This window comes from Monodelphis domestica, chromosome 3 (assembly GCF_027887165.1).
Source record: "Monodelphis domestica isolate mMonDom1 chromosome 3, mMonDom1.pri, whole genome shotgun sequence".
In the NCBI taxonomy this organism is placed as follows: domain Eukaryota; kingdom Metazoa; phylum Chordata; class Mammalia; order Didelphimorphia; family Didelphidae; genus Monodelphis; species Monodelphis domestica.
In genome coordinates, this window is record NC_077229.1 from 486250670 (window position 1) to 486276192 (window position 25523).

Genomic DNA, 25523 nt, shown 5'->3' on the forward strand with positions numbered 1-25523 from the left:
TAGTTATGCAGAACACTATGTTTTCATGCACTTGATTACTTAGTTCATTAGTTTCTTTTTTAAACCCTTACCTTCTGTCTTAGAATCAATACTGTGTACTGGGTCCAAGACAGAAGAGTGGTAAGGGCTAGGCAAAGGGGGATAAGTGACTTGTCCAAGGTCACATAGCTAGGAAGTATCTGAGGCCAGATTTGAACCTTGGACCTCCCATCTCTGGGCCTGACTCTCAAAGTACTGAGTCACTTAGTGGCTCCCTACTGAGTCCAATTTAAACTTTAACATGTTATAGTGTGACAGACCAGAATTCTGTGGTTTTTATGAAATATGTCAGTGCCCTATCTTGATTCCTTAGGGATTATAATAATTAAATATTAAAACAATCTGAAATTTATCCTAGGTTAATTTAGCAGAAATTCAATATTAAAATCAAATTCAAAGAACAAGCCAAATATATTTCCTTACATCTTTGTGTTCACCTTCCAACTCTTCATTCCTAAAGACCTCAAAGCAGTTTGATAGCTAAAATATAAAATAAAATTTGGATGATTTTCAACTGGTTTTTTATTTACTAAATCTGTTTAGAGTGCTGGATTTAATGTCAGAGGACCTGAGTTTGGATCCTGGATCTGCCACTTGGGCAGGTCACTTAACCTCAGTTGCCTAGCCCTTAGCTCCTTTCTGACTTGGAACCGATAGTTGGTTTCAATTCTAAGGCAGAAGAAGGTAAAGGATTTCAGAAATGCTTGTTGAATTGAATTACCTTAACAGTCATAACCAGAGAAGAGCAAACAAAACTTTATCCAATGTGGGAGTGAATTTGGATGGTGACAAATTGAAGATAGAGGCACTGGGGGAAGAAGAGAGGAAGGGATGCCAAATTCCTTCCCTGAGACAGTCATCCCCTACAAACCTTTTGTCCAGGGTTGAGAAGATCGATCCAGTAATTCCTACTTTCCAAAGCACTAACACTCATGGGTGCCTTCTACCCAAGCCTAGGCTAGGAAGGAACATGAAGAAAGCAAATAGCCCCCAGCTCAGAACATTCAAAAGCCCTGCAGGGCCTTGATTTAACACTCCCAGCCACCTGAGCATCTTCAGAGAAGTGGAGAGGGCATCCTATATTCATGGGATACTTTTACCATAATCTCCCACCCCCTTTCACCTCAGGAGGGTCATTACTCTTACACTCTGTCTCTGTCTCTCTGTGTCTGCTTCTGTCTGTCTGTCTGTCTGTCGGTCGGTCTCTCTATTTCTTTGGCTCTGTCTATCTATCTGTCTCTCCAAGATGTATGCTATGTCAGTGTGAAGAAAAAGGGACAGAATACCAAGGATAATATCTACTTCTGGATAGGAATAGGGGTAGTGGATATAGAAGAAGTGGGTGGGTCCTAGACTTTTCCCCCCTATTCCTTCATTGTTGGTACCCTAAACCAGGTACTTGACGTGTGACCTAATTAGCAGATAGCTAGCAAGAACAATTAATTAGAGAGCTATCATTTAATAGGTTAAAGCTGCACTAAGACTTTTGGGACATGTAAATAATAGCTCTCCAATTAATTATTGGAATTAATGAATAGAGTGCCTAGTTTAGAATAGCTAACATGGGGGAAAGATTTTATGTATAAAAACTGTTTAAGCTTTAATAGCTTATAGCTGGACCAAGACTTTTGGGACACACTGAATATTTACAAATCCAGATTCCTAAGGAAAAAAATCTTCTTGTTCCTTTCCTCATCTTTCTCTTCTTCTTCTTTTTTAAAAGCCTTTACTTTCTGTTTTAGTAACAACTCTAGGAAAGAAAATCAAGGACTAGGCAAACAGGGTTAAGTGACTTGGCCAAGGTCATATCCTACTTCCTTCTAATTCCACCAACTCAACTGAAAATGCTCTCTCAGGTGTTATCAAGAATCTCTTTCCTGTAAAATCTGGTAGTCTTTTCTCAGTCTTCATCCTTGACTTCCCTGAAGCTCTTTTCATTGTTGCCTACCTCCTCTAACCCCATATTCTCCCTTCTCTTAGCTTTTATGATACTGCTATCACCACTTTTCTTTAGACTTGTCCAGTGGCTCTTTCTTTGAAAACATTGCCCAAGATTCTGCCCTAATTCCTCCTTTCTTGTCTTTCTACCCCTTTCTCTTGGTGGTCTCATCAACCCTCATAGATTCATCAGCATCCTCTTTTAGATGACTCCCAGATTGATCTCCCCAGTCCTAGTTTTCCTCCATAGGGTGAGTCATCACTAACTTCATGATGTACATCTCCATTTCAGTGTTTCTTAGGCAACTCAAACTCAACATTCCCAAAGGAGATTTCATTAGTTTCCCTATTAAACCATGCTTTCTCTCTATTTCACTTTAAGACACTACAAGCTTTAGAGTCACTTTGATTTATAACCTTGATGCCATTCTAGACTCTTTCTTTGCTTTTCCCTTCACTGACTCAGATTTTTATCTCTACAACATTTCTCACAACTACCCCCTTCTGTCTACTCACATGCTTAACACATTGGTTCAAGTACTTATCAGTTTTCTAACATAGGGGTGTCAAACACCAGACTACACTCAGGAATACTGCCAAAACCATGCTGAAACATAATTAGGCAATATTTAACAAATTCAATTAAAATTCAATAGTGTATAGATAATCTTAATTTATGGTATTCTAAGTCAACATTCAGGGCCTGAAGTCAGGAAGACTTGAGTTCAGATTTGGCCTCCATTTACTAGCCATGTGACCAAATCACTTTACTCTGTTTGCCTCAGTTTTTTTCATCTGTAAAATGAGAACAACATGGGATTCTCTCAGTCAAATTCCCATATTCCTAGCATCTGCTATGTGGACAGTTTAAAAAAACTGTTGCAAGAGGTATGGGGGAAAATGAATTTGGCCCCAAGAGAACAATAATGCCACATCCAGATAGAAATAGACCCAGCATGTATTAGTTTGGGGTTTATTCTTCCCCTAATCTTTCTGTAAAATGAGAAGGAAATGGCAAACCACTCCCATACCTTTGCCAAGAAAACCCCAAATGGAGTCTCAGAGTGGGACATGACTGAAACAACTGACCAACAAGTCAACATCCAGTAGCAGAGAACCTTATGAATTATTTAGTGATGACTTTGACACCACCCAGCCTTGACTATTGCAACAGTCTTCCACATTGGGCTTTCAGCTTTTCCTTATCCTTTTTCTCTAATTCATCCTTCACCTAGATCTCAAAATAATTTTCCTAAAGCATAAGTCTGACCATGTCATGTCAAGAACTTTTAATAACTGCTAGTGACTCCTTAATGTGTTCATAACAAAGTAAACACTTTTCCAGCTTGGCATTTAAAGTCTTTTTCAATTGGCTCCAACCTACCTTTCCAACCTTATTTCACATTACTCATCTTTAGGCATTTTACCTTGTAACCAAATGGGTCAACTTGCTGTTCCCTGAACTCAATTTCTCATCTCTGTCTCCATGCCTTTGTACAAGTAAGCCCTTGACAGGGAAATCTTTCTCTTCCCCACCGACTCTTAAGAATCTCTAGTCTTACTCGTGGCCAACTCATGTGATGCTTCCAGAAATCTTTCCTGCCCTCTTCTCCTCTTTAGTGATGAGTGTCTGTTCTTTCCTCAAAATAGCATGTCTGTGCTATTTTCTAATTGACATATTGCATTTTTAATAGAATTTAAGTTTCTTGTGGCAGATAGGTTGCTCAGTGGATAGAGCACCAGGCCTGGAGACAGTAGTTCCTGGGTTCAATCTCATTGTCCTAGCAATGTGACCCTGGGCAAGTCATTTAACCCCAGTTGCCTAGTCCATATTGCTCTTCTGCCTGGAAACTGAACTATCAATTCTAAGACATAAGATAAGGATTTTAAAAAAGGAATTTAAGCATCTTGAGGGCAGGACCTATTTAATTTTGTATTTGTAGTCCCAAGACTGTTACCACAGTGCCTGGCACCTTATAGGCACTTGATAAATGCTGGGGGATTGGATTGGATTGGGTAAGATCAGAAGGTACCAGAGGAGCACTAGGAATGAGCACCTCTCCATCTACACTGCCTTTCACACACTGATTTCCTGGAGGCTCTTTCCAATTTTCTCCACCAGTGAAGGCCTCTTTCCTTCCCTACCTAAGGGCCCCCTTTTTCCTCTTCGTCCAGGTGCAAACATTCCTAGTTATTGTATTATGAATTACTACTCATATAAGAAGCAATTGTTGAGTGGTACTAATTTTAAACTTGCCTGAAAGTTCTTTAGTTTTTCAAAATTAAAAAAAAATTCTACACATGGGATTCTCAGTCAAATTCCCATATTCCTAGCATCTGCTATGTGGACAGTTTAAAAAAACTGTTCCAAAAGGTGTGGGGGAAAATGTGGATTTGGCCCCAAGAGAACAATAATGTCACATCCAGATAGAAATATATGTATAGGCCCAGCATGCATTCGTTTTGGGTTTATTCTTTCCCTAATCTTTCACACTTTTTAAATGGGAGCTTTTAAAATTAAAAGCTGCCCTGGGCATTCCCTGAGATTTTCTGGTTCTGTGGAATCCTTCAAAATCTTGGCAATTTTTTTTCAAGGATGCTGCCAAAGTTTTCAACGTCAGATAGAGGAATGCAAAACGATTTTGAAATCGAGTTAGTAATTTCTCATTGTTGTCTACTTGTCCTTAATCATCCTTGCTTCCTGTAAGCAATCAAGTAAATAATTTCTACTTAGGTTTTAGTGCAAGACCTTCCAGTGATGGCGCTGAGTAAGAGCAGTGAGCTTAGTAGCCGAGATCATTAACATAACCACGGGAAGTAGTCCTAACTCCCAGTCTCAGAAGAGTGCTTGTAGTTTAGCAAGATATTATTTATCAGTGAATTCCAAAGGGCTCCCTTGCCTTTTGGTGTCCTTAAGGAGTCAGCGTAGCTAGAAAAGGGCTCCATTTAAAGGTTAAGGGGAGAACAAAACTAGGTTTATACCATTTAGTCTTGTAATTTCATGTTCTCAATTTCTGTGTAATAGATTCTTTAAATATGGTCAAAGGAGCAATAGCAAAATACATTTCTGACATATACGGGATGCTTTCCCACCAGTGTTCCGCCATATAAATCCCCAACGAGATCTTTAGGAAAAAAAAAAAACTGAAGAGTCAGCTTGAAATATTAAACTCTCTTGCTTCCCTGGGCTTAATAAATGCATGTTGATTGATTGATTAATAAAATGGAACTGAAAGAAATCTTAGAGAATTAGCTAGATAGAAGTTTTAAACCTGGGTTTTATGAACTTGGTTTTAAAAAGGTTTGGATAACTGCATTTCAATACAATTAGTGTCCTGTGTAATCCTATATATTTTATGGATTTAAAAACATTATTCTAAGAAGTGGTCCATAGAATTTACCATACAGCCAAGGGGGTTGAGATACCAAAAAAAGGGTAAGACCCCCAGGTCTAAAAGTAAACTGAGCCTTAGATAAAAGTGAAGTTATTAAGAAAAGACAGAAAGCTTTTAGCCAGGTCTAGAGAGAGTAAATCCTGGGTTCAAAGGTGGCCTTAGATACTTCCTATCTGTGTGACCCTGGGCAAGTCACTTAACCCCTCATTGCCTAGCTTTTACCACTCTTCTGCCTTGGAACCAATACACAGTATTGATTCTAAGATGCAAGATGAGGTTGTTTTTGTTGTTGTTGTTGTTGTTTTAAGGAAAAGAAAAGGCAGAACAGTAGGAGGTAGTAGAAAAATAATAGTCCTGAATTCTGTTTCTGCATGTTCAAGTAACCTGAGAAAAAGGAGTGTTTCATTTTTTTGTAATTTGTACCTCTAGGTTCTGGTCACAGTGTCTGGCACACAGTAGGTGCTTAATAAATACTTGCTGATTGATTCTTAGTGAAAGAGTAACTTGCACTTAGAACTTTAATGATGTGGGACTCTTTCTGGTTTTGTTTTCCCCTCAAATCAGGCTGCCCTAACCATTCAAGATAGTCACATTGAACTCCATAAACTAATTCTCCAGCAGCATGAGAAAATGCCCCATGGTCTCTCCTTCCGGGGTGGACTGCTCCAGGAGCAAGATAAGTCCCGCCATTTGGAGAAACAGCGGGAAGAGCTGGCCAACATCCACAAGCTACAGCATCAGTTTCAGCAGGAGCAGCAGCGCTGGTACCGAAAGTGCGACCAGAGGCAGCGGGAGCAGGAGGCAAAAGAAAAATGGCTGCAGGAGCGTGAGAAGGAGTGCCAAAGTCAGGAGGAGCTGCTCAGCCGGAGTCGGGGGGAACTGGACCATCAGCTCCAGGAGTATCAGCAAAACCTGGAGCGGCTGAGAGAAGGCCAGAGGATGGTGGAGAGAGAAAGGGAGAAGGTCAGGATCCAGCAGAGTCTCTTATGTCACTGGAAACACAGCCGGCAGAGTAGTCTCCCAGCAGCCTTTTCTCCAGGAAATGAGGTACAGCATTTGGGTGCTTGTGTCCACCCCCAAATTGTCTGAGAGGCTTCTGAATTAGGGTATCCCATTCACAGGACATCATGGTGGTTCTAAGTCATTAGAGGGCCATTAATGAAGAATCATATTCTTAACTCTTAGTTAAGAGTTCAGGCGCCATGTCTGAGTTTATCTATTGCTGTCAGAAGCTTAGGTACTATCTATCTATCTATCTATCTATCTATCTATCTATCTATCTATCTATCTATCTGTCTGATCTATCATCTAACCATCCATCTATCCATCTAGCTATCTATCTATCCATCATCTCTCTATCCATCCATCTATCTATCTATCTATCTATCTATCTATCTATCTATCTATCTGTCTGTCTGTCTATCTATGTATCTGTCTGTCTATCTGTCTGCCTGTCTAACTATCCATCTATCACCTAGCCATCCATTTAGCTATCTATCCATCCATCTAGCTGTCTATCTTCTATCTTTCCATCTATCAATATATCTCTCCACCTATCATCTCTCCATCTGTCTGTCTGTCTGTTTCTATCTATATCTATATCTATATCTATATCTATATCTATATCTATATCTGTATCTGTATCTGTATATCTATCTATCTATCTATCTATCTATCTATCTATCTATCTATCTATCTATGGCTCTGTTTATCTGTCTGTCTGCTTGCCTGCATGCCTGTTCCTCTGCCCAATTGTCCATCCATCCATCTATGTATCTATATAGCTCTCTATCTGTCTATCTATGTATGTATCTGTCCATCCATCTATCTGTCTATGTATATATCTGTCTATATGTCTATGTATCTATCTGTCTCTGTCTTCCTGTCTGTCTCTATGTATGTATGTAACTATCTATTTGTCTGTGTATCTATCTCTATTGCTAGATAGATGTACTAGATCTAGTACAGCACCAACTTCCTTTCATTTATCCATCTATGTATCTATCTGTCTATCAGTCTATGTTATTATCCCAATAGCTAGATAGATGGACTAGATAAGTCTAGTACATATAACTTCTCTCTCTGTCTCTCTCTCTCTGTCTCTGTCTCTGTTGCTCTCTCTCTCCCCTAACTAGATAGATGCTAGATCTACCAGTTAGAGCTAATACTTCTTTTTCCCCTCCTATTCCTTCTTTCTCTCTTTCTTTCCCTCACCCTTCTTCTCTCCCCTCCCTTCTTACCTTCATCCCTTCTTTATGATTTTATGGGAACTGTCATTTTGTCAATGTAGGTAACTTTTGGTATGTGAAACCATTCTGCTAAAGTAAATGGATTCATGTTCTGGAATTTATAGTCGTATATCTAAGCACTGGATAACCATGATCACTGTAAAGTGACTTTCCCAAGGTCACACAGGATATGTCAGAGGTAGGATTTGAATTCAGGTCTTTGAAGCCAGTTCCTTTATCTATTGTGCTGTGTTGCCTCTTAAGGATATATAGACATAGAAATAGATAAGCATCTGTGGCTATATTGTTTGTAATATAATTAGATATAATATACTCCAAAAGTCTTTATATACCTCTCTATGGCAATGAAACATGGGAATCAGAGATTCCCTTTTTAAATAAATCTTTGTTAGGATTTTCCCATAGGAAGGAAAACAGGCTGACAAAGAAATCTTTATCCTCTAGCTAGACCAGTGGTGTCAAACTCAAATGGAAATGCATTGGGACACTAAATTTGACAGAAGGATCCCTTCAGCTGCAGATTGATTTAAAGGACCACACATTAACATCTTACCTGTTTTCTATTGTATTTTAATCTATTTTTGTTAAATATTTACCAATTACATTTTAAGTTGATTCATCTGTACATCTGCTCTATACCTGGGATCTGTAGACTTAAACTGTATTCCAGTCTAATTTGTTTCCTTTGTAATCCTATGCATTTTGTTTTATGCCTTCAAAAAGATTATTCCGAGGAGTCTGTAGGCTTCATCAGACTTCTCATCAAAGGGGCCCATGATCCTATACCAGAGCTTTTCTTTGTGAAGATCTTGGCATTTGGTAATTTAAGGAACCTTCTTCTGTGGTCAGTCGGAGAGAGACCTATATAACCATATTTTTCTTTATTTTGTTAGCTGGGGCAGCTGTAACATAGTGGGTCAGCCTTGGCTCCAGGAAGACCTCCTTTTCTATCCTGCCTCTAACACAAACTGGCCATATGATGCTAGGCAATTCACTTCATCTTGGCAGTGCTCCAGATAACTCTCTAACATTCTAAGTTATAGAAGGGCTGTTGCTCTGTATAAATGGAGGAAATTTGAGAAATGGGAGTTTCCTGCACCAATAGAGTCACAGTCTAGACCAAAAAATGAACAGTCATAACTGATATTGTGTTGATTTGGTTTCATTATTTCTGGTAAAAATTTCCTCCTCTAAAATGTTTTATTAATGTTCTTTTTTGGTATCACTGTCATTTCTCAATGACCCCTCTCCCTTGCAATAAATAAGTAAGGTAAAACAAATCAGAGCATTGGCCATATATGAGAATGTATGTCTCATTCTGCTTCCATAGTCCACCACCTCCCTGCTGAAAGGTAGGGAGCATGCCTATTCTGAAAACATCAGGGCTCTGAAATTATCATTGTTTACTGCCCTGATGAGATGCCATAGTCTTTCAGTGTTGCTTCCTTTTTATCAGTGGTGTTAAACTAAAATAGAATTGGGGCCACAAAATCATTCATAAGGATCCCTTTGGGCTGATATTGAATTAAAAATCACAAATGAAAATTATGTTTTATGACATTTCCATTTATTTTGCTAAATATTTCCCAGTTAGGTTTTAATGTGGTTCAGGATGCATTCAGGAATTTTGTGACCTACTGGTGGCATGTTTGACACTTCTGCTTTCCATTATTATGAAGACTTTTATCTCTATGTAACTTGATATTATAAGCACAAAACTATTGTACTAATGACAATGTAGATGTACTTAATTGATGTATGAATGGGTAGTGGTGGTAAGGAATCTCTTAGAAGTTTTCCACTCCATTTTCCTCTCCAACAATGCAAGAAAATTAAATATTTTCCTGCAATTTATTTTCTTATACCAAACCTTATTTTTGACATGGTCCAAGCACTAAATTATAAAACTTGATGGTAAATGTATTGAAGATGGTTTCTGTTGCATTTAATTTTCTTTTCTAGTTGACCCACAAAGTATATTCCTTGTAAACATAGAACACATAAAAGCTCTATTATTATCCTAGATAGAGTTTTCCTTTTATGATTTGGCAAAAAAAGGCACTTTTTCAGTTCTTTCAAGGCGTGTTTCTCATCATTTTTTCAGGACACAATATGCTCATAGAAATATTGTATTTAGTTCTGGCTTTATGAGAAAAGAGGAGAGAGGGAAGAGATTAGAGATCATAGAATTCCTCCTGATCTTCCCTCTTATTGAAACTAATTTGATAAATTCTGTTCTTGGGAACTGTCTTGTGAATAATATTAAGAGAGAGCTACTAGAGAAATTGTTATATTTTCCTCCGTAATTTCTTATACAGGTAACTGACCTCATTCGATCGGACAGCCTATGCCACGAGAATTCATTCTTCGTAAATGAAGCTTTAGTACAGATGTCACTCAACACTCTCAACAAATCAAACTCATCTGGGGTGCCCCAAGATATCCTATACCCCTTAAACATCTCAGATTCTGATTTAACAAGGACTAGTGAGAACCAGACAGACCTCAAGATGGATATTTCTTATCACTCCGATGTCACTCATGAACTATGGAGAACTACTGACCCTGGTCATCAGGTACCATCTCTCCTCAGAGGCAGCAAGGATTGTTGTAACAATGGTAATTAATCCTTTTTAAAATATCCTATAGAATTTAGATCAAAAGTTATTTCTCGGAGTGGTTCCACATTAGAGGAAAGAAAAGGTACACCCAGAATATGAATAGATGGAAAGTAAGGAGAGTATATAATGCACATTTGTTTGGGAATGGTGAATAAGAGTGGACAGGGAGAAGGGAGAGGCATGATTGGCAAATGGCAGAGAGGCCAGTGGAGTGTGAGCTGGTACCTATAGCAGGAAATTCTTGGGGACAACATCAGGTCTAAGTATGTGGACAGGTTAGACTATTTTTATTGGGAACAATGAATTCACAAAACTGAATGTAGTGGCATGTGTAGAACTGGAGGTTTGAGGGCTAAATGAAATCCTCTGTTGAAAGCAGGTCTCCCCTATCCCCATTCCAAGCTTACCAACTGAGAGTGGAGTATTCCTTCTCTCAGCTCCTATCATCCAGTCTAGTGCATAGTTCGTGAAAGTTCTAGTTCATGGAAGAAGCATTGGACACAAAACCAAGAGACTGATTCGAGTCTCAGCTTCTGGAATTACAAGTTGAAAAAGTCACTTGACCTCTCAGAATCTCCATTTCCTCATCCATAAAACAGGGATCATAATACTTTGACTCCCTCCCTCACACGATTATTGTGAGGAGAGTGCTTTGCAAACCATAAAGCTTATATAAATAGGAGCTACTATTATTATCTATGAGTAATTATTTCTCAGAAGAGTCAGGAGTTGTAGGGTGCATTTGGATAAATGGTGGTTGTAGGTCCTATCCTAGGCATATTCCTGCTGTACAGTAAAATTATTTCTACTGCTATTAAACATCAGAAATGAAACTTCTGGTACAAAAAAAAAAGGTGTTGTGTTTCCATAATTACCTCATAATAGCACAGTTTGCTAAGCCATTAAAACATTTGCCAAATAAAAATGAAAAGGCAGCTATGTTACCATGCATCCAAATGAATCTGATCTATGGCTATTATAAACTGAATTCTGTGGGATACAGAGTAGGGAATGAGAAGAACTTGGAGATCTCCTAGTTGAAAACAGATGGCGTGCTACAGAATTAGCAAGTGGCCAGCCACATGGGAATGAAGTAAATCACCCACCACAAAATGCTCCAGAAACCGAAGACACACAGTTGTATATACTAATATTTCAGAACAGAGCACCCATATTCTCCCCTGCATTTTGTTGCATTTGCAATCTGTAGTGGATTATCATCCATGCCATGGGCACTACTCCCAGGCCGTTTCAGCCCATCACCTCATTTTGCACTCTTCAATTTCTAAGAAAAATTAGACAAGTGTCTTGAAAACAGTATTAGAAATTTTCCTTTTTCCTTAGGGAAGGAAAGCAATTTTGTGGAATATGATGTATGTGTCCAACATTCAGGAAAAATTTGTGACATTTTTGCCTTGGGTTCCATGGAGGACAGACTGTATAAAAGAGTGTCTTAATATTGTAGATGCTAAATAAATGTTTGTTGAATGAGTGGCACTCAATCTCCTTGGCTGTAAAGTTGTTGTGCAGTCGGGTATGACTCTTCAGGACCCCACTTGGGGTTTTCTTGGCAAAGATACTGGGGTGGTTAGCTCTTTCCTTCTCCAGATCATTTTACAGAAGAGGAAACTAAGGCAAACAGAGTTAAGTGACTTGCCCAGAGTCACAGTAGTTTCAAAGGCCAGATTTAAACTCAGGTCTCTGTGTACTCTGGCCTGACATTCTGTATACTCTGCCGCCTGGGGGCTCATTTTGTGCTGCTTTATCTGGCTCTCTTCTATCTCTCTCCAGAAATCCTCCTTTAATGTTCATATTTTTACCTCATCCCTTACCTACCCCTCTTTTTCTTCTATAGGGATCATTCGATACAGTATGCATTTAAATGTGACACTCCAAATAGCTGTAATACTCCCACAATTAACTGCATTTCTTTTAAAGCCTTACCTTCTACCTTAGAATTGGTATTAAGCATTGCTTCTGAGGCAGAAGAGCAGTAAGGACCAGCAATTGGGGTGAAAGGACTTGTCCGGGGTCACAGAGTTGACCCATTCCCTCTTGTCTCCAGACCTGGATAGCTGCATTTCTAATTCAATTCCTGTTTGTGCTTATCAAGATTGAAGCTAGACAACATCTCAGAGATGATTTAGTTCAACTTCCTCATCTGACCCCGGAAGAAAGGGAACTCCAGAGATGTGAAGAAGATTGCCCAGGGCCAGGTGGCTAGGTTGTCCCAGGATGGGGATGAGAATTCAATTCTCCTGACTCATGGAGTCAAGGCTCTTTCCACTTCTGCTGAAGGTGTTTCTGAGAGCCCTAAAAGTCCAAAAAGGATTCTCCTCTCTTCTGCCAAAGTCCCAGTTTTCTGTAGCAACCTGAATTCAGGGGACCATAATTTCAGCAGCGTGGGTATTCCATCTATTCATGCAGAATTCAACTGCCCTGTGCCTTACTAGATGCTCTTTGTGAATTGCTGTAATTAAAAAAAAAGAAAAAAAAAGCCATATTAAGAAGCTTGTTGGCTAACTTTCTGAAGTGATAAACATCTTGGTATCTCCACAACCTCAGAGAATCATGAATTTAGAGCTGGAGGGGATTTTTAGAGGCCATCTATTCTAAGCCCTTCATTTTACAGATGAGGAAACTGAGTCCCAGTGAGGTTAAGTGACTTGCTTCAGATCACCCTGCTACTAAATGTGGGAGCCAGGACTCAGACCCAGGATCCTCTGATTTCGAATCTCAGCAAGTCTGTTTGTGTGTTGTCCAACAACCAGTCTGTCATCTGGCTCATGCTCAAAATCTTTCCAGAGTAATATACACTAGAAGGAAAATTCATCAAACATAAGTGTATTTTCTCAGCACTTCCTCTGCCTACAAACTGATGTCTTCTGCTTTCATAGGAAGATGGGCTTTGTATATAATCACCCTATTTCTTTCCATAGTTCATTTCCTATCTGCTAGCAAGTACAATGCCAAAATATTTTAAAAGCTTTCCATTCTGAAACATGCTTTGACAAAGGAATTAAACCTAAACATGGCCATGAAAAAGCTTGGAAGAAAATATGGAGATTCAGAGGAGAAAAAGAGAGAGAGAGAAACATTTGTTTAAATAAACACTGAGTGTGGTTTCACTCAAACTGAGTCTTTATGAATTAAACTAAAGCCAGTGAGTGTAACCACACTGATGATAATATAAAACATGGTAAAAAGCAAATCAGCCAGAGGCCATTATAACAAAGCAACATGCACCAGAGAAGCCTTCCATTAAGCCTGTAGTTGTCCATGGCTCAGAAATGACCATAGTTCTAGAAAAGCTGCAAGCTAGAATCTTATGGGCAGCTAGGTGGTGCAGTGGATAGAATGCCAGTGGAGCCAGGAAGACTCCTCTTCCTGAGTTCAAATCTCTAATATCTCTTTGAAAATGAATGAATTAGAATTAATATCATGTATTGGCTCCAAGGCAGAAGGCAGTAAGGGTTAGACAATGGGGGTAAGTGACTTGCCAAGATAACTCCAGCTAGAAAGGTCTGATTTGAAACCAGGACTTCCTGTCTCCAGGCTTGGCTCTCTATCCACTGAACCACCTTGCTGCCCCCAAATCTCCAGAATATTTTGCCAAGAAAACCCCAAATGAAATCACAAGTTGTTGGATACAAATGAAAATGACTGAACAATGACAAAAATGCTCTTGTGTTTCCTTGGGTTTCATAAGGAAGGGGAACAGAAGGAAGCCCAAGTGGCAGAAGAAAAGATTCAGAATGAGAAGGCAAATAGTCTGCCTCTTTTTTCTTCAGTTCTTTGAAACAGTAGGCAGAGTGACGTTTCTGGAGTAGAGTGACCTTTGGTGATGACTTCGAATTTTCTATAATCTTTCCCCTTGAAAATTCACATACTATAGCTCCTGCTTTTTATTTAAGTCTGCCTTTAGCCTTGATTCACTTAATTAGGGGATTTTTAACCAAATTTATAAATATAAGTTAATTAATTCATAAGTTGCATCAAGGCATGGTTTCTAGACTCTTTGAGGAAAGAGGAGACTTTTTTATTCTGGCGTTTGTATACCCAGCGGGCATAGTGCCAATCACATAGTAGGAACTTAATAATAAAATGGTTTTTTGTGTGATTAATTAGAAATACTTTGTTAGTTGCTTGAGAAATCATTGTCTATGACTTGCTCAGATAAGTGGAATTTAAATTTCATGCTATTTCTGAAACATTAAAGGCTAACAGAAAGGAAATAATTCCCAGATGTTGCAAATTTGACCCAGACTTAAATTTGAGTTTGTTTGTCCAATCCAGTCCCTAGGGGAACTATAATGTGTTAATGAATTCTGTTCTGATGCTAGAGTCTCTTTAAATGCCAGGCTTTGTATTTCCTTTGATTGGGTTACGTGGGTGCTGTGTCTTTAGTTTGCTTTTGGTTTTAGAACTTGAGACAAAGTTAATGTTGCATCCTTCTGTGACCTTTGGATAGGTATTGGCAAGATACTACTTGTATGCCCATAATGAAAGGGTAGCTAGGTGGCACAGAAAGGCACTGGGTCTGGAGTCAAGAAAACTCATTTTCCTGAGTTCAAATCTGGCCCCAGACGCTTACTAGTTGGGTGACCCTGGGCAACTCAGTTAATTCTGCCTCAGTTTCCTCATCTGTAAAATGAGCTGAAGAAGGAAATGGCAAACTACTCTAGCATCTTTGCCAAGAAAATACTAAATGGGGTCATGAAGAGTCAGACACAATTAAAAATGACTAAACAATAACACCCTCATTCCCATTGTTTTGGGGGGAATATTACTGAATGATAACTGCTGCCAGTCCAGTTTATTCAGATTATTGGAGTACAGAACAGAACAGAATTGGGGTCCTTTCTATTCACTCATGCTTTACCCTCTTCCTTGGATTTCTCTTTGGCATTTTCTGATAGCACTGTCACTCTGTGGCTTTCCCTCAGCATACCTTGGTGCTCTCTTCAGTATATTTCTCATGCTCCCCATGTATTGCTGACTGATTGAACTCGGTGCATACTGTTCTTTGGAAATAATCCAGCATATATACTTGTTGATGTAATTGGTGTGGAGGTAAAGACAGCAGTCCTACGTATGATGTTTTTAGAGGCATCAGAATCCAGTGGAGGGAGCACTACCTTTAGTAGGAGGACCTCATTTGAAATTCCAGGTCTCGGCTGCTTTTGAACAATATGATGTAGGGCAAATGACATTACTTTACCAAACTTTGCTTTTCTTTACAAAATGAGGGGACATGGCCTAGGTGCTAGCTAAGGTCTTTTCTTGCTTTCATTTTGTTAATTAGTTTTGGAAAATATTAGTTTGGAAAGAATTTTGGCAACCCAACCTAAAATCTTTGGATGTTTGGCGGAGAAATCCCAATTTTTATATTTTTATTTCTATTGAGGAACATAGGTGGTTCCTTGGCCATTTGTATAAAATCACATCCATGCTTTATCCAAAGACATAGCTAGGTGCACAGGGGATACAGTTGCTAGACCTGGAGTCAGGAAGACTTGAGTTAAATGTGCTGTCAGGCATTTATTAGCTGTTTGATCTTAAGCAAGTCACAAAGCCCTCTTTGCCTCCATTTCCTCATCTGTAAAATGATCTAGAGAAGAAAATGTCAAACCACTCCACTATCATTGCCAAGAAAACACCAAATGGGGTCATAAAGAGTTGGACATGGCTGGATCAACTGAACAACAACAACAACATTTTATCCAAACTGCTGCTTATGTCATTGATTCCAAATCTCTGTGGGATGTTAGTAAGTGCTGGAAAAACTGTGAATTTCTCAAGTCAAGAGAGTGTTAAAAGGGTGATGAGTCTCATGAAATGACCAAGCAAATCACTCTGGAATCTACCCTTTAAATGAAATGTGAAAGAGACTGAAATCCTTTTACTGCAGGGATTTGTTTACTTCTTCTGGATTTTAGGTCTCCTCTGGAGCAATATAATATATCAACTGTTTGTACTATTTACCTTTTTTATTACTATGGGAAGAAACTACATGTTACTTCATGAAGGAGTCATCAGAAATCTGTTAGGTGGTCCTAATTTCAGAGATCAGAGATTTAGAGAAGGAAAGGGCTCAAGAAGCTATCTCCCCCATTTTCCAGATGGGAAAACTGAAGCCTAGAGATGCAAAACCATTTGTCCAAAGTCACACAGAGCCAGAATTCAAACCCAGATGCTCTGGTTCCAAATCCAGTGCTCATCCTATTGTACTACACTACCTCTTTAAAAAAGGAAATATTTTATCCCAATTACATGTAAAAACAATTTTAAATAATCATTTAAAACTTAAATTTTGAACATTTCAATTTCATTTCAATTAAATTTCAATTTCGATTTTTTAAAATTTAAACTTTAAAAAAATGTCAGTTTTAAATTCTCTCCCTGCTTTTCACCTTTCCCATCCCGCAGACAGCAAGCAATCTGATAGTTTTTATACAACCAGTTATGTAAAACATTTTCCCATATTAGTCATTTTGAGTGCCACACTACCTCTAAGAGGTGTTCTTGAAGGACATCAGCAGTGGTGAGTTTGCCCGACACCAATTAGGACAAATGATAGTTAGTGGCTTTCTGCTCAAAATAAGGCTGACTAGTGACTGGTATAATAAGGGAGCTCTAGGTTCTAAAGAGCTTCTTTTGTTCTCAAACACTAAATTCAATAATGCTTATTAAAATTCCTTCAGAAGTGAAAGCAATATATTCAGGATAAATTTAACATCAATAAAATGATTAGGAAAACACATCCTATAGTTGTCTGTTCAATTTTTAAATGTAAAATGTAATTGGAGTTTGAAGAATGACTTGTGTATGTCCACTTCCCGAGAAAGAACTGATAAATAGAATTAAAGACGACAGTCTTAAATATACATGTATCTTTTTGCCAAATGATGCCTTCTCTAATGGAACAAGGGGAAGAAAGGAGGCAGTTAATTGGCTATCTAAATGTAACATACAAATAAATCAATAACTTAAAAGAAAAAAATGTGATTGGAGTTGTAAGGAAAGGTGGGGTCATGAGGATGTAATGAGAAGAATGGGAATCAGAAGCTCAGGTTCTTATCTCTAACTAGCTCCCTGGCTGAGGACAAATCATCTCCCCCCTCCAACTTCCTGATGTGTTTAACAAAGGGGGCTGTGCTATAGGATAGATTTCTAAGGCCCTGCTATATTTGAAATTTGCTTATTGTTCTATTATTTTTGTGGGAGAATTGGAGAAATGTGGGCTAGCTGACAATATAATTAGAAGGATTCAAAACTGGTTAAGTGACCAGTCTTAAATTGTAGTCATTTATAGTGTAAAATCAACTTGCCAGGAGGTCTCCAGTGGAATACACCTGGAATCCATGTTTGGCCATCTGGTTTGTTTTTATTTTAAAGTTTAAATCCTTACCTTCTGTTTTAGAATCAATACTGTGTATTGGTTCCAAGGCAGAAGAGCAGTAAAGGCAATGGGGGTAAGTGACTTGTCCAAGGTCACATAGCTAGGAAGTATCTGAGGTCAGATTTGAACCCAGGACCTCCCATTTTTATTTCTGGCTTTCAATCACCTCACTACCTCATGGCCTTCTGCTTTTAGCCATTTTTGCCAAGGATTTGGATAAAGGAATAGAAGGCATACTTATCAAATTTGCAGATGGTGCAAAGATGGAACCAATAGCTAGTCAACATCCAAAAGAAACTAGGGTTAGGAACACTGAATTGATTCTAATGAGATAAAATTCAAAAAGGATAAAAGTAAAATCTTCAACATTAATTTTAAAAAATCAACTCCCTAAGTACCAGAGGGCGGGATATAGCAGTTTGTTTGAAAAATAGATTCTGGGTTTTAGTGGACTTCAAGCTCAAGGCAGCAGTGTGATGAGGCAGACAAATAATCTGGTGTAATCTAGAACAGCATTTAGGGATGATCGTGAAAATTCTTCTGTGCTTTGCTGGATTGCAGTTCAAATGTTGTGGTCCATCCTGGCTGCTGCCACAGCTTAGGAAGGATAAAAAGGCAATAGAAAGCATCCAGAGTAGAACAGACAAGGATAATAACCACGAACTTTGAGCCCATGCCACATGAAGATTGACCAAAGGAACCAGTGATATAGAGCAAACAAACAAATTCCAAAGGAGACATGGCAGGTATTTTAAGGGATTCAACTTGTGCTGTTTGGTTCTAGAGGTCAAAACCAGGATTAAAGGGTAAAAGTTGCAAAAAGGTAAATTTAAGGTTTGAGGACGAGACAAACTTATTCACAAAGCTATCTAAAAATGGAAGGGGCTGTCTTAGGAACGGGATTTCTTTCAGGTCTGGGTTGGACCAGATTATCTCTGAATTCCTTACAACTGTAATTCTATGGTTTTATGAAAATCCGAATGAAAATACCATAGTGTTCAACATTCTAAGTAGAGTGAATAGTCAATTCTGGAGGTACTCAAGACTGGGAAGTGAGACGGCTCAGTAAGTAGGTAGAGTACCTAGCAGGGAGTCAGGAAGACTCATCTTCTCGAGTTCAAATCCAGCCTTAGACACTTACTGGTTTTATAACCCTGAGCAAGTCAGTCTGCTTCAATTTCCTCATCTGGCAAATGAGCTGGAAAAGGAAATGACAAACCATTCCAGTACCTTTACCGAGAAAACCCCAAAAGAGGGTCACAAAGTCAGGCATGATTGAAATGACTGAACAATGGCACTTAAGATTACATAATTCAGTAACAACTTGTTTGTGTCTCATGTTTTGGAAGAAGCTCCATTAAAGACTTTCAGGCAATTTCCCATTAAAAATGAAACTGACAATATAGTAGATGCTAAATTTTTAGTTGGAAAATTATATTTATAGAGTGCCTTGGGGAGAAAATAGTTGTTTTCAATTGATAGCATTTTCTCTTGCCATGGGAGGCTAGAAGGTCATTGGAATGTGCTGAAATTGGCTTTTAATTTGGCCAACAACTGAGCTACTTCTTATATTTGACTTGGAGGTAGTTCTGAACTTCAAAAATTATATATGTTGGCAATGCCACATTGTTTTTAAAAAATTATTTAATTAGTTTGTTGCATTAAAATTCCCAGGTAACTCCCTTCCTCCCTTCCTTCTCCACACTAGAGGAGGTAAAACGCTTGTGTTAAATATTATACTTTTGCAATGTCTGTTGCAAAATTAAAAGCACAAAAATATGTTCCAAAATTTTGTAGATTTAGAAACTGATTTTCTAAATTTAAGTAGCAGTTGAGAATATGCTGATGTTTTTTATCTCTACCTAAAGCTAGGGATTAGATTCATGATTTCATTAGTGTAAGAAACCCTGGGATGAGGAAACTCCCTTTACACTGCAAGTGTCTACCTCTTCTGCAATATGAAATCTTAGAAAGTGACCTAGAGCACTGAGAAGGTAAGTGACTTGCTATCCTGTATATGTTAGAAACAGGACTTGAACCCAGATCATCCTGGCTTTGAGCTTTGCTTTCTATTGCTTGCCATTTATTATTATTTTTAACCCTTACTTTTCATCTTAGTATCAATTCTAATATAGAAGAGTGGCAAGGGCTAGGCAATTGAGATTAAGTGATTTGCCTACAGTCACACAAGGAGGATGTGTCTGAGGCTAGATTTGAATTCAGGACCTCCATTTTCCAGGCTTGGCTCTCTATCCACTGAACTACCTAGCTGCCTCCTGCCTGTCACTTATCTCTCTGTAAGGATTTCTTTAGATGATCACCCTATAAATGATTTAATTTCAGCAAAAAATTAGACACTATCACAGTATTGTTTGAGAAATAAAACTTTTATGTAGATATAGCTAATAAACATTCAGGAAGCATGACGTGCATTTCAAGGGAAGTGGAAATTAGGAAGTCTTTGTTCCTTCCTCCAGAAATTCCCCAGAACATTTGGTTAATGGTTTGAGAAGAATAATTAGAATTTTAGTTCATCTACTTTCATGATGGAAGAATTTTTAAAAAGCTTTGGCTCAACAAGCTGGTTTTTCATTTTTCTTGGGGACAAGTATAAAGGGTTGACTTTAGCCTTCTGTGTGTTCTCTACCAGTAAAGAGCAGCATGACATTTGCCTTTGAGAGGCTGAATGAGCCAAGAGCGGTTGATTGCCAGCTGCCTGATTACCCAGCTCTGGGAGTGCATGAAAGGCTGCATGCATAAGCCTACTGGGCTGGGAGCCACCCTCGCTTTCTGAATGCAGCCCTGTACGTGGAGGGTGTGGGAAGTAAATCCAGCATGGGGCCATATTCAGAAGTGAAATAGAATTTAATGAGCCTGTTCATCCACCCCTAGGAATCCAATCTGGTTTCAGATGAGCCGCTAAGGTGGGAGCCTGCTATAGGATCAAAGGCTCCCGGGAGACCTTATTGGGCATCTGACCTTCCCCAGTCCACACAACAACACCTCTGGAGCATCCTCTCTAGAAATAACTGGATTTGGTCTTGTTTAAGGGCAAGCTGAGGAGGATGCAGTTCAGCTGGAGATGAGCAAATGAGATGATATTCCTAAAGTGCTCTGCAGACCTTGGAAATACTCTGTGAACATGGTCTATTATTACTGTTATTGTAATCTCCATTTGACAGATAGAAGAATGGCAGAATATTCTCTGTTGCATCAGAATAGCCTGGAAAGTCTACTTTAAAATTGCAGTTCTTTTGATAACATTTAAAATGGGGCTCTCTGGCTGGCTGAGCTGGGCTCTCTCCGCTCTAGGTTTTTATCATTTGAGTGAAGGACAAGTGAGTAGCTAATTTATCTTGCTGCAGTATATTCTAAGCTCCTAGAGCATTGATTGAACTTAGGGTCAAGAATATTCCAGTTTATTCCTACCACAGACTTAATTAGCAGTGTGTCTCTGAGGAAGTCTCAGACTCAGTTCCCTCACCTGTAAAATGGGGATAATTAGTTATTGTACTTACCTCAAAACTTTATGGTGGAGGCTGATTGTGATAGTCTGTATTATATGCTTTGCAAACTTTAAAGTGCTATATAAATGCCAGCTGCCCTCTTCCTCCTCCTCCTTCTCCTCATGTAATGTTTTAAAATTCACCAAATCCTTTATAGCGCATTACTCATTTGAACCTTACCACAGTCCCATGACTAAAAATGTTATTTTTTTTCCACAAGAAATCTGAGGTTCTAAGAGGTTATAACCTGCTCATGATCTTAAGGGTCTAAGCTTCAATTTGAACCCAGCCTGATACAGTGAAATTTTTCCCTTCTAGACTTAGAACTTAAACTCCTTGACCCTTAGTTTCTTATCTGTCTTTGCACTACTTTCTAATTCTAGCTTTGAGATTCTATGACTACAAGTCCAGCAGCATGGAGTCCTACAGCTTGATCAGTCATTTTCAGTTGTATCCAACTCTCCATGACCCTCTTTGGGGTTTTCTTGGCAGATACTGGAGTGGTTTGTATCATTATACAGTTGAGGAAACTGAGGCAAAGAGGGTTGTGACTTTGATCACAGTCACACTGAGGCTAGATCTGAACTCAGGAAGGAGTCTTCCTGACTCCAGGCTTGGTGCTGTATTGATTCTGCCAGTGAGATGTCCTGGAGTCCTGAAGACAGGTCTTGAATAAATTGTGGACTTTGAGTCAGGACATCTGAGTTCTTCTGCTATTGCTTCAGGGAGTGGGAAAAATCTCTTAATCTCTCAGAGCCCCATTCCTTCCTTTGTAAAATGGAAATAATAGCAGCAGCACAGATCTGTATGGGGGTTTGAGGTTGGTAATTAATTGACATCTAGAAACTCATTTGTTAGTACCTGTTAGTACTCCCCACCTCGCAGGGTTTATATGAAGGAAGCAATTTGTAGTCCTTAAAAGCATTCTCTAAATAGGTGAGTTATTAACCATTACTGCCCTCTTCCCTAGTGTTTTTAAAACCCCCTCTCCATTACTCCTGCCCAATACTATCAGAATAGTCACAAATTTGGGAAGAATGGGAAGAATCATAGGTCCTGGGGAGGTTACATATAATGTAAAATAACATCATAAGAAGACCAAGATAAGAATCCTATCTGAGGAATAGATCTAAGCTGAACTTTCAAAATCCTGTTGGATTTTGTTTATGGCTTGGATTTTCCCTTTTGACATAACATTCTTAAAACCACAAACTGGCCTTAACTTTGATTTATTCTCTTTGGATTTTAAAATGCTCATTATCTATGGGGAAGGTAGAGGTATAGCTGAACCCTAACAAAGTTTCACATCAAAGGAAGTAGAATAATTTTCTGGAATACTGTCACACTATATTGATGTTCTTGGGCCATCCTTGCCCACTCTACAAAAATTCTACAAAGAATGTATTTCTCTTGAGATCACGTAGGACACTTTCCTCTTAGCGAATTCTAGACAAAGACTGACAAATCCCTACTCTCCAATTTTCCTTTTCCTAGTCTTGCCCATGAAGCCCACTATCATTTGCTGATGAAGAAATCATACAAAAGTGTGTAGAAATTCAAAGCCTATCTAAGCCCTTTGCTCTGATCTTATTCACACTGAGCTTTTTCACTTATGACTAGAAAGTACACAAATGGGTAACCTATAGGCTATCCACTGATCTGTAGAACCATACAATTTTGTGGAAAATACTGTGTTTTTAGAGTAAAGACAATAGAGTTCTAATTTTAACTCTTCTGCATATTACCTTTGTGGCTTTGTTAAAGTCACTTAACCTATTTGGTCCTCCATTTTCTATTTTTATAAAATGAGGGGATTAGGCTGAATGATCTCTAAAGTTCCTTCCAATCTTAACATTTTATGGTGCTAAATAAAAGAATGTCAGGGTCTAAGTATCTATGATTCTATTCTTTTTATAATGTGTACTAAAAAATCCATTTGTGGAGTACTATTGAAAATATGTAGTTATGAAGGAAGTCCAAGTGAGCATTTTGGACCCAAAGTGAATTAGAGGTCTCCATCTAGGGAGGAAATCAGGAAGTGGCACCTTTTGTGGCCATGGTGAATTGCTGATGACAAGGCATGTCATGCAGAAGCATAGACATATGATAGGAAAGAAATTTCACAGACCCAAGAAAAAAATTCCCACTCAAGGACTTGTAGAAGGAGGGAGCTGTCAAACACGCAGAGAGAGAAAACCCAGACAAGCAAGTGCAGGATGTCAAAAGAGAGAATATGATAAATAGGTACAGGCTTTTCATTAGCTGATTCTCACTATGCCCATAAACACCAATAAGAATCAACTGCAGACAGACCCTGAGGCTGGTGATCAATTCTGGCTACTTGTCTTTGCTTCAGTGAAGCTGAGTTTAATTGAACAAAATGCTCCTCTGTGGCACCATGGCTACTCTGGCAGGACCATGTGGCTGCTCCCTGGCAGCCTTCCAATTCAAGTCTGGGTCCAGGGAATAAAGCCTTTTCTGAGAGGTTTCTGGGAGATTAAAGATTCCTTGGAAGAAGATTTCTTATTCTTATGTCCATCAGAGGAGCCTGGATCTAGAATGGAAGGCACCTTAGAATTGAGTTAGTTTAACCCAATCATTTTGGAGATGAGAAAACTGAGGCTTTAGAGGTGATTCGTGATTTTCCCCATTGCGCATAGAAAGTAGCAGAGTCTAGACTTGAAATCAGTTTCTTTGACTCCAAATTCATCTCTCTTACCACTGAGTAACCCTGCCTTACCAAACTGGTCTGCCAGCAATACATACAAAGCAAGCTGTATGTTGGATAAATAAGCCCCTTTCTTCATTTCCAGCCTTCTCACCTTAGACTCATCTCCAAGCACCACACTCTATGATATAGCTACATTGACTTGCTTTTCCTTATATCTGACACTCCTCCACGCTAGTGCCTTTGTACTGTACGTATTCTGAAGCGGCTGCTGAGTACTGGCCTCTAAAGGGGTCAGCTTGGTCCTTTTCTTAAAGTGTAGTGCTGAGCCCCCACCTTAATTATGTATCTTTGTGCACAGAACCAATAGAAAAATAGAATAAGCCTTCAAGTAATATATGCTAAGATGCTTCTATACCAGGTATAGATGCCTACAGGAAATCTTCCCGTTTGAAACTGTGTAACTGTTGAAACTAAGGAACTTCCTTACATGCTGTCAAGAAGCAGCCAAGCCAAGGGGAAATATGAAAAATACACTGTCAACTTGGAAATTTCACCATGTTATGAAACTGATGAAAGGAAGCCAGGGACAAATAGGAGGGCTAACCTTGTGCTAGTAATAGTAAGAGCCATGTCATAATGTTCATGGAAGGGACCTGGGTTCAAAGCTGGCTTCAGATACCTCCTGGCTATGTTACCCTGGGCAAGCTACTTAACCCAATTGCCTAGCCCTTATAGATCTGTCTTAGAGATGATACTAAGATAGAAAGTAAGGGTTAAAAAAAAGATGGGAACCTAGTAAAAATGTTAGCACAATTTTATACATGCTAAATGATTTAGCAATATAAAATATCCCAATAAATAATAGTGGCAACCCTGGATTTGGTCAGTTCCTCTAACCCGTACCCTCTCCCTGGGTTAGCAAAATCAGTAGCTATGTATGGGCAAGAGAGCTGTGCTGTTAACTCTGGGACATGGCAGCCAAGGGGCTATGGCCATGGAAGAAATTGGGGAGTGGGGTTTGGGAGTGAATTACTCAGGTTACCTTCGGCTCCTATTGTATCAGAAGATATAATACAATAAAGATGCTACTTTACCTTGAAAAAGATCTGAAATTTATTTGTGGAAGTGAGTATGGAAAGGGTTGTAGCTTCTGAGTTCTTGTGAAATGGTGGAGTTTTCTGCTTTCTTCTTGTTTCTTCAGGTACTGAAATGGTACACAAGCAAATTCAAGTTACACTCAAATTGTTTTTTAATACATGAATACTGTTGGAATAAATTTTGTTTTGAATACAAGCATTTTAGCAGAACTGACTATAAATTGAGCAATCAATCAACACTTATTTGTGGTTGTTCAGTTGTGTCTGACTCTATATGACCCCATTTGGGGTTTTTTTGGCAAAGATACTGGTGGAGTGGTTTGCCATTTCTACCTCTAGTTCATTTGACAGATGAGGAACTGAGGCAAACAAGGTTAAGCGACTTGCCTAGAACCACACAGTTAGTAAGTGTCTGAGGCCAGATTTGAGTTCATGCGTGGGTACTCTTCTATCCATTATACCACCTATCTGCTCAAGGATTTTTTAAGCCTCTATTAATATGCCAGGCACTGTTCTAACATACATGGGATTTTTAAGCAATTCTTTATTACTATAAAGGAAAGTCTAGTTCCATAAATTATTTTTTATTCAAAACTTTGTGCTTT

General features: G+C 38.8%; 1 protein-coding gene across 10 annotated transcripts in view; it reads left to right on the forward strand.

The window, feature by feature from the left end:
* Positions 1-25523, forward strand: part of ARHGEF28 (Rho guanine nucleotide exchange factor 28) — a 373512-nt gene that overhangs the window by 319731 nt on the left and 28258 nt on the right. For all 10 annotated transcript variants that reach the window (XM_056824748.1, XM_056824751.1, XM_056824746.1 and 7 more), the window contains 2 exons: positions 5937-6419; positions 9940-10240. In XM_056824748.1, the coding sequence (XP_056680726.1) occupies positions 5937-6419; positions 9940-10240 (784 nt within the window). The remainder of the gene's footprint in view (positions 1-5936; positions 6420-9939; positions 10241-25523) is intronic.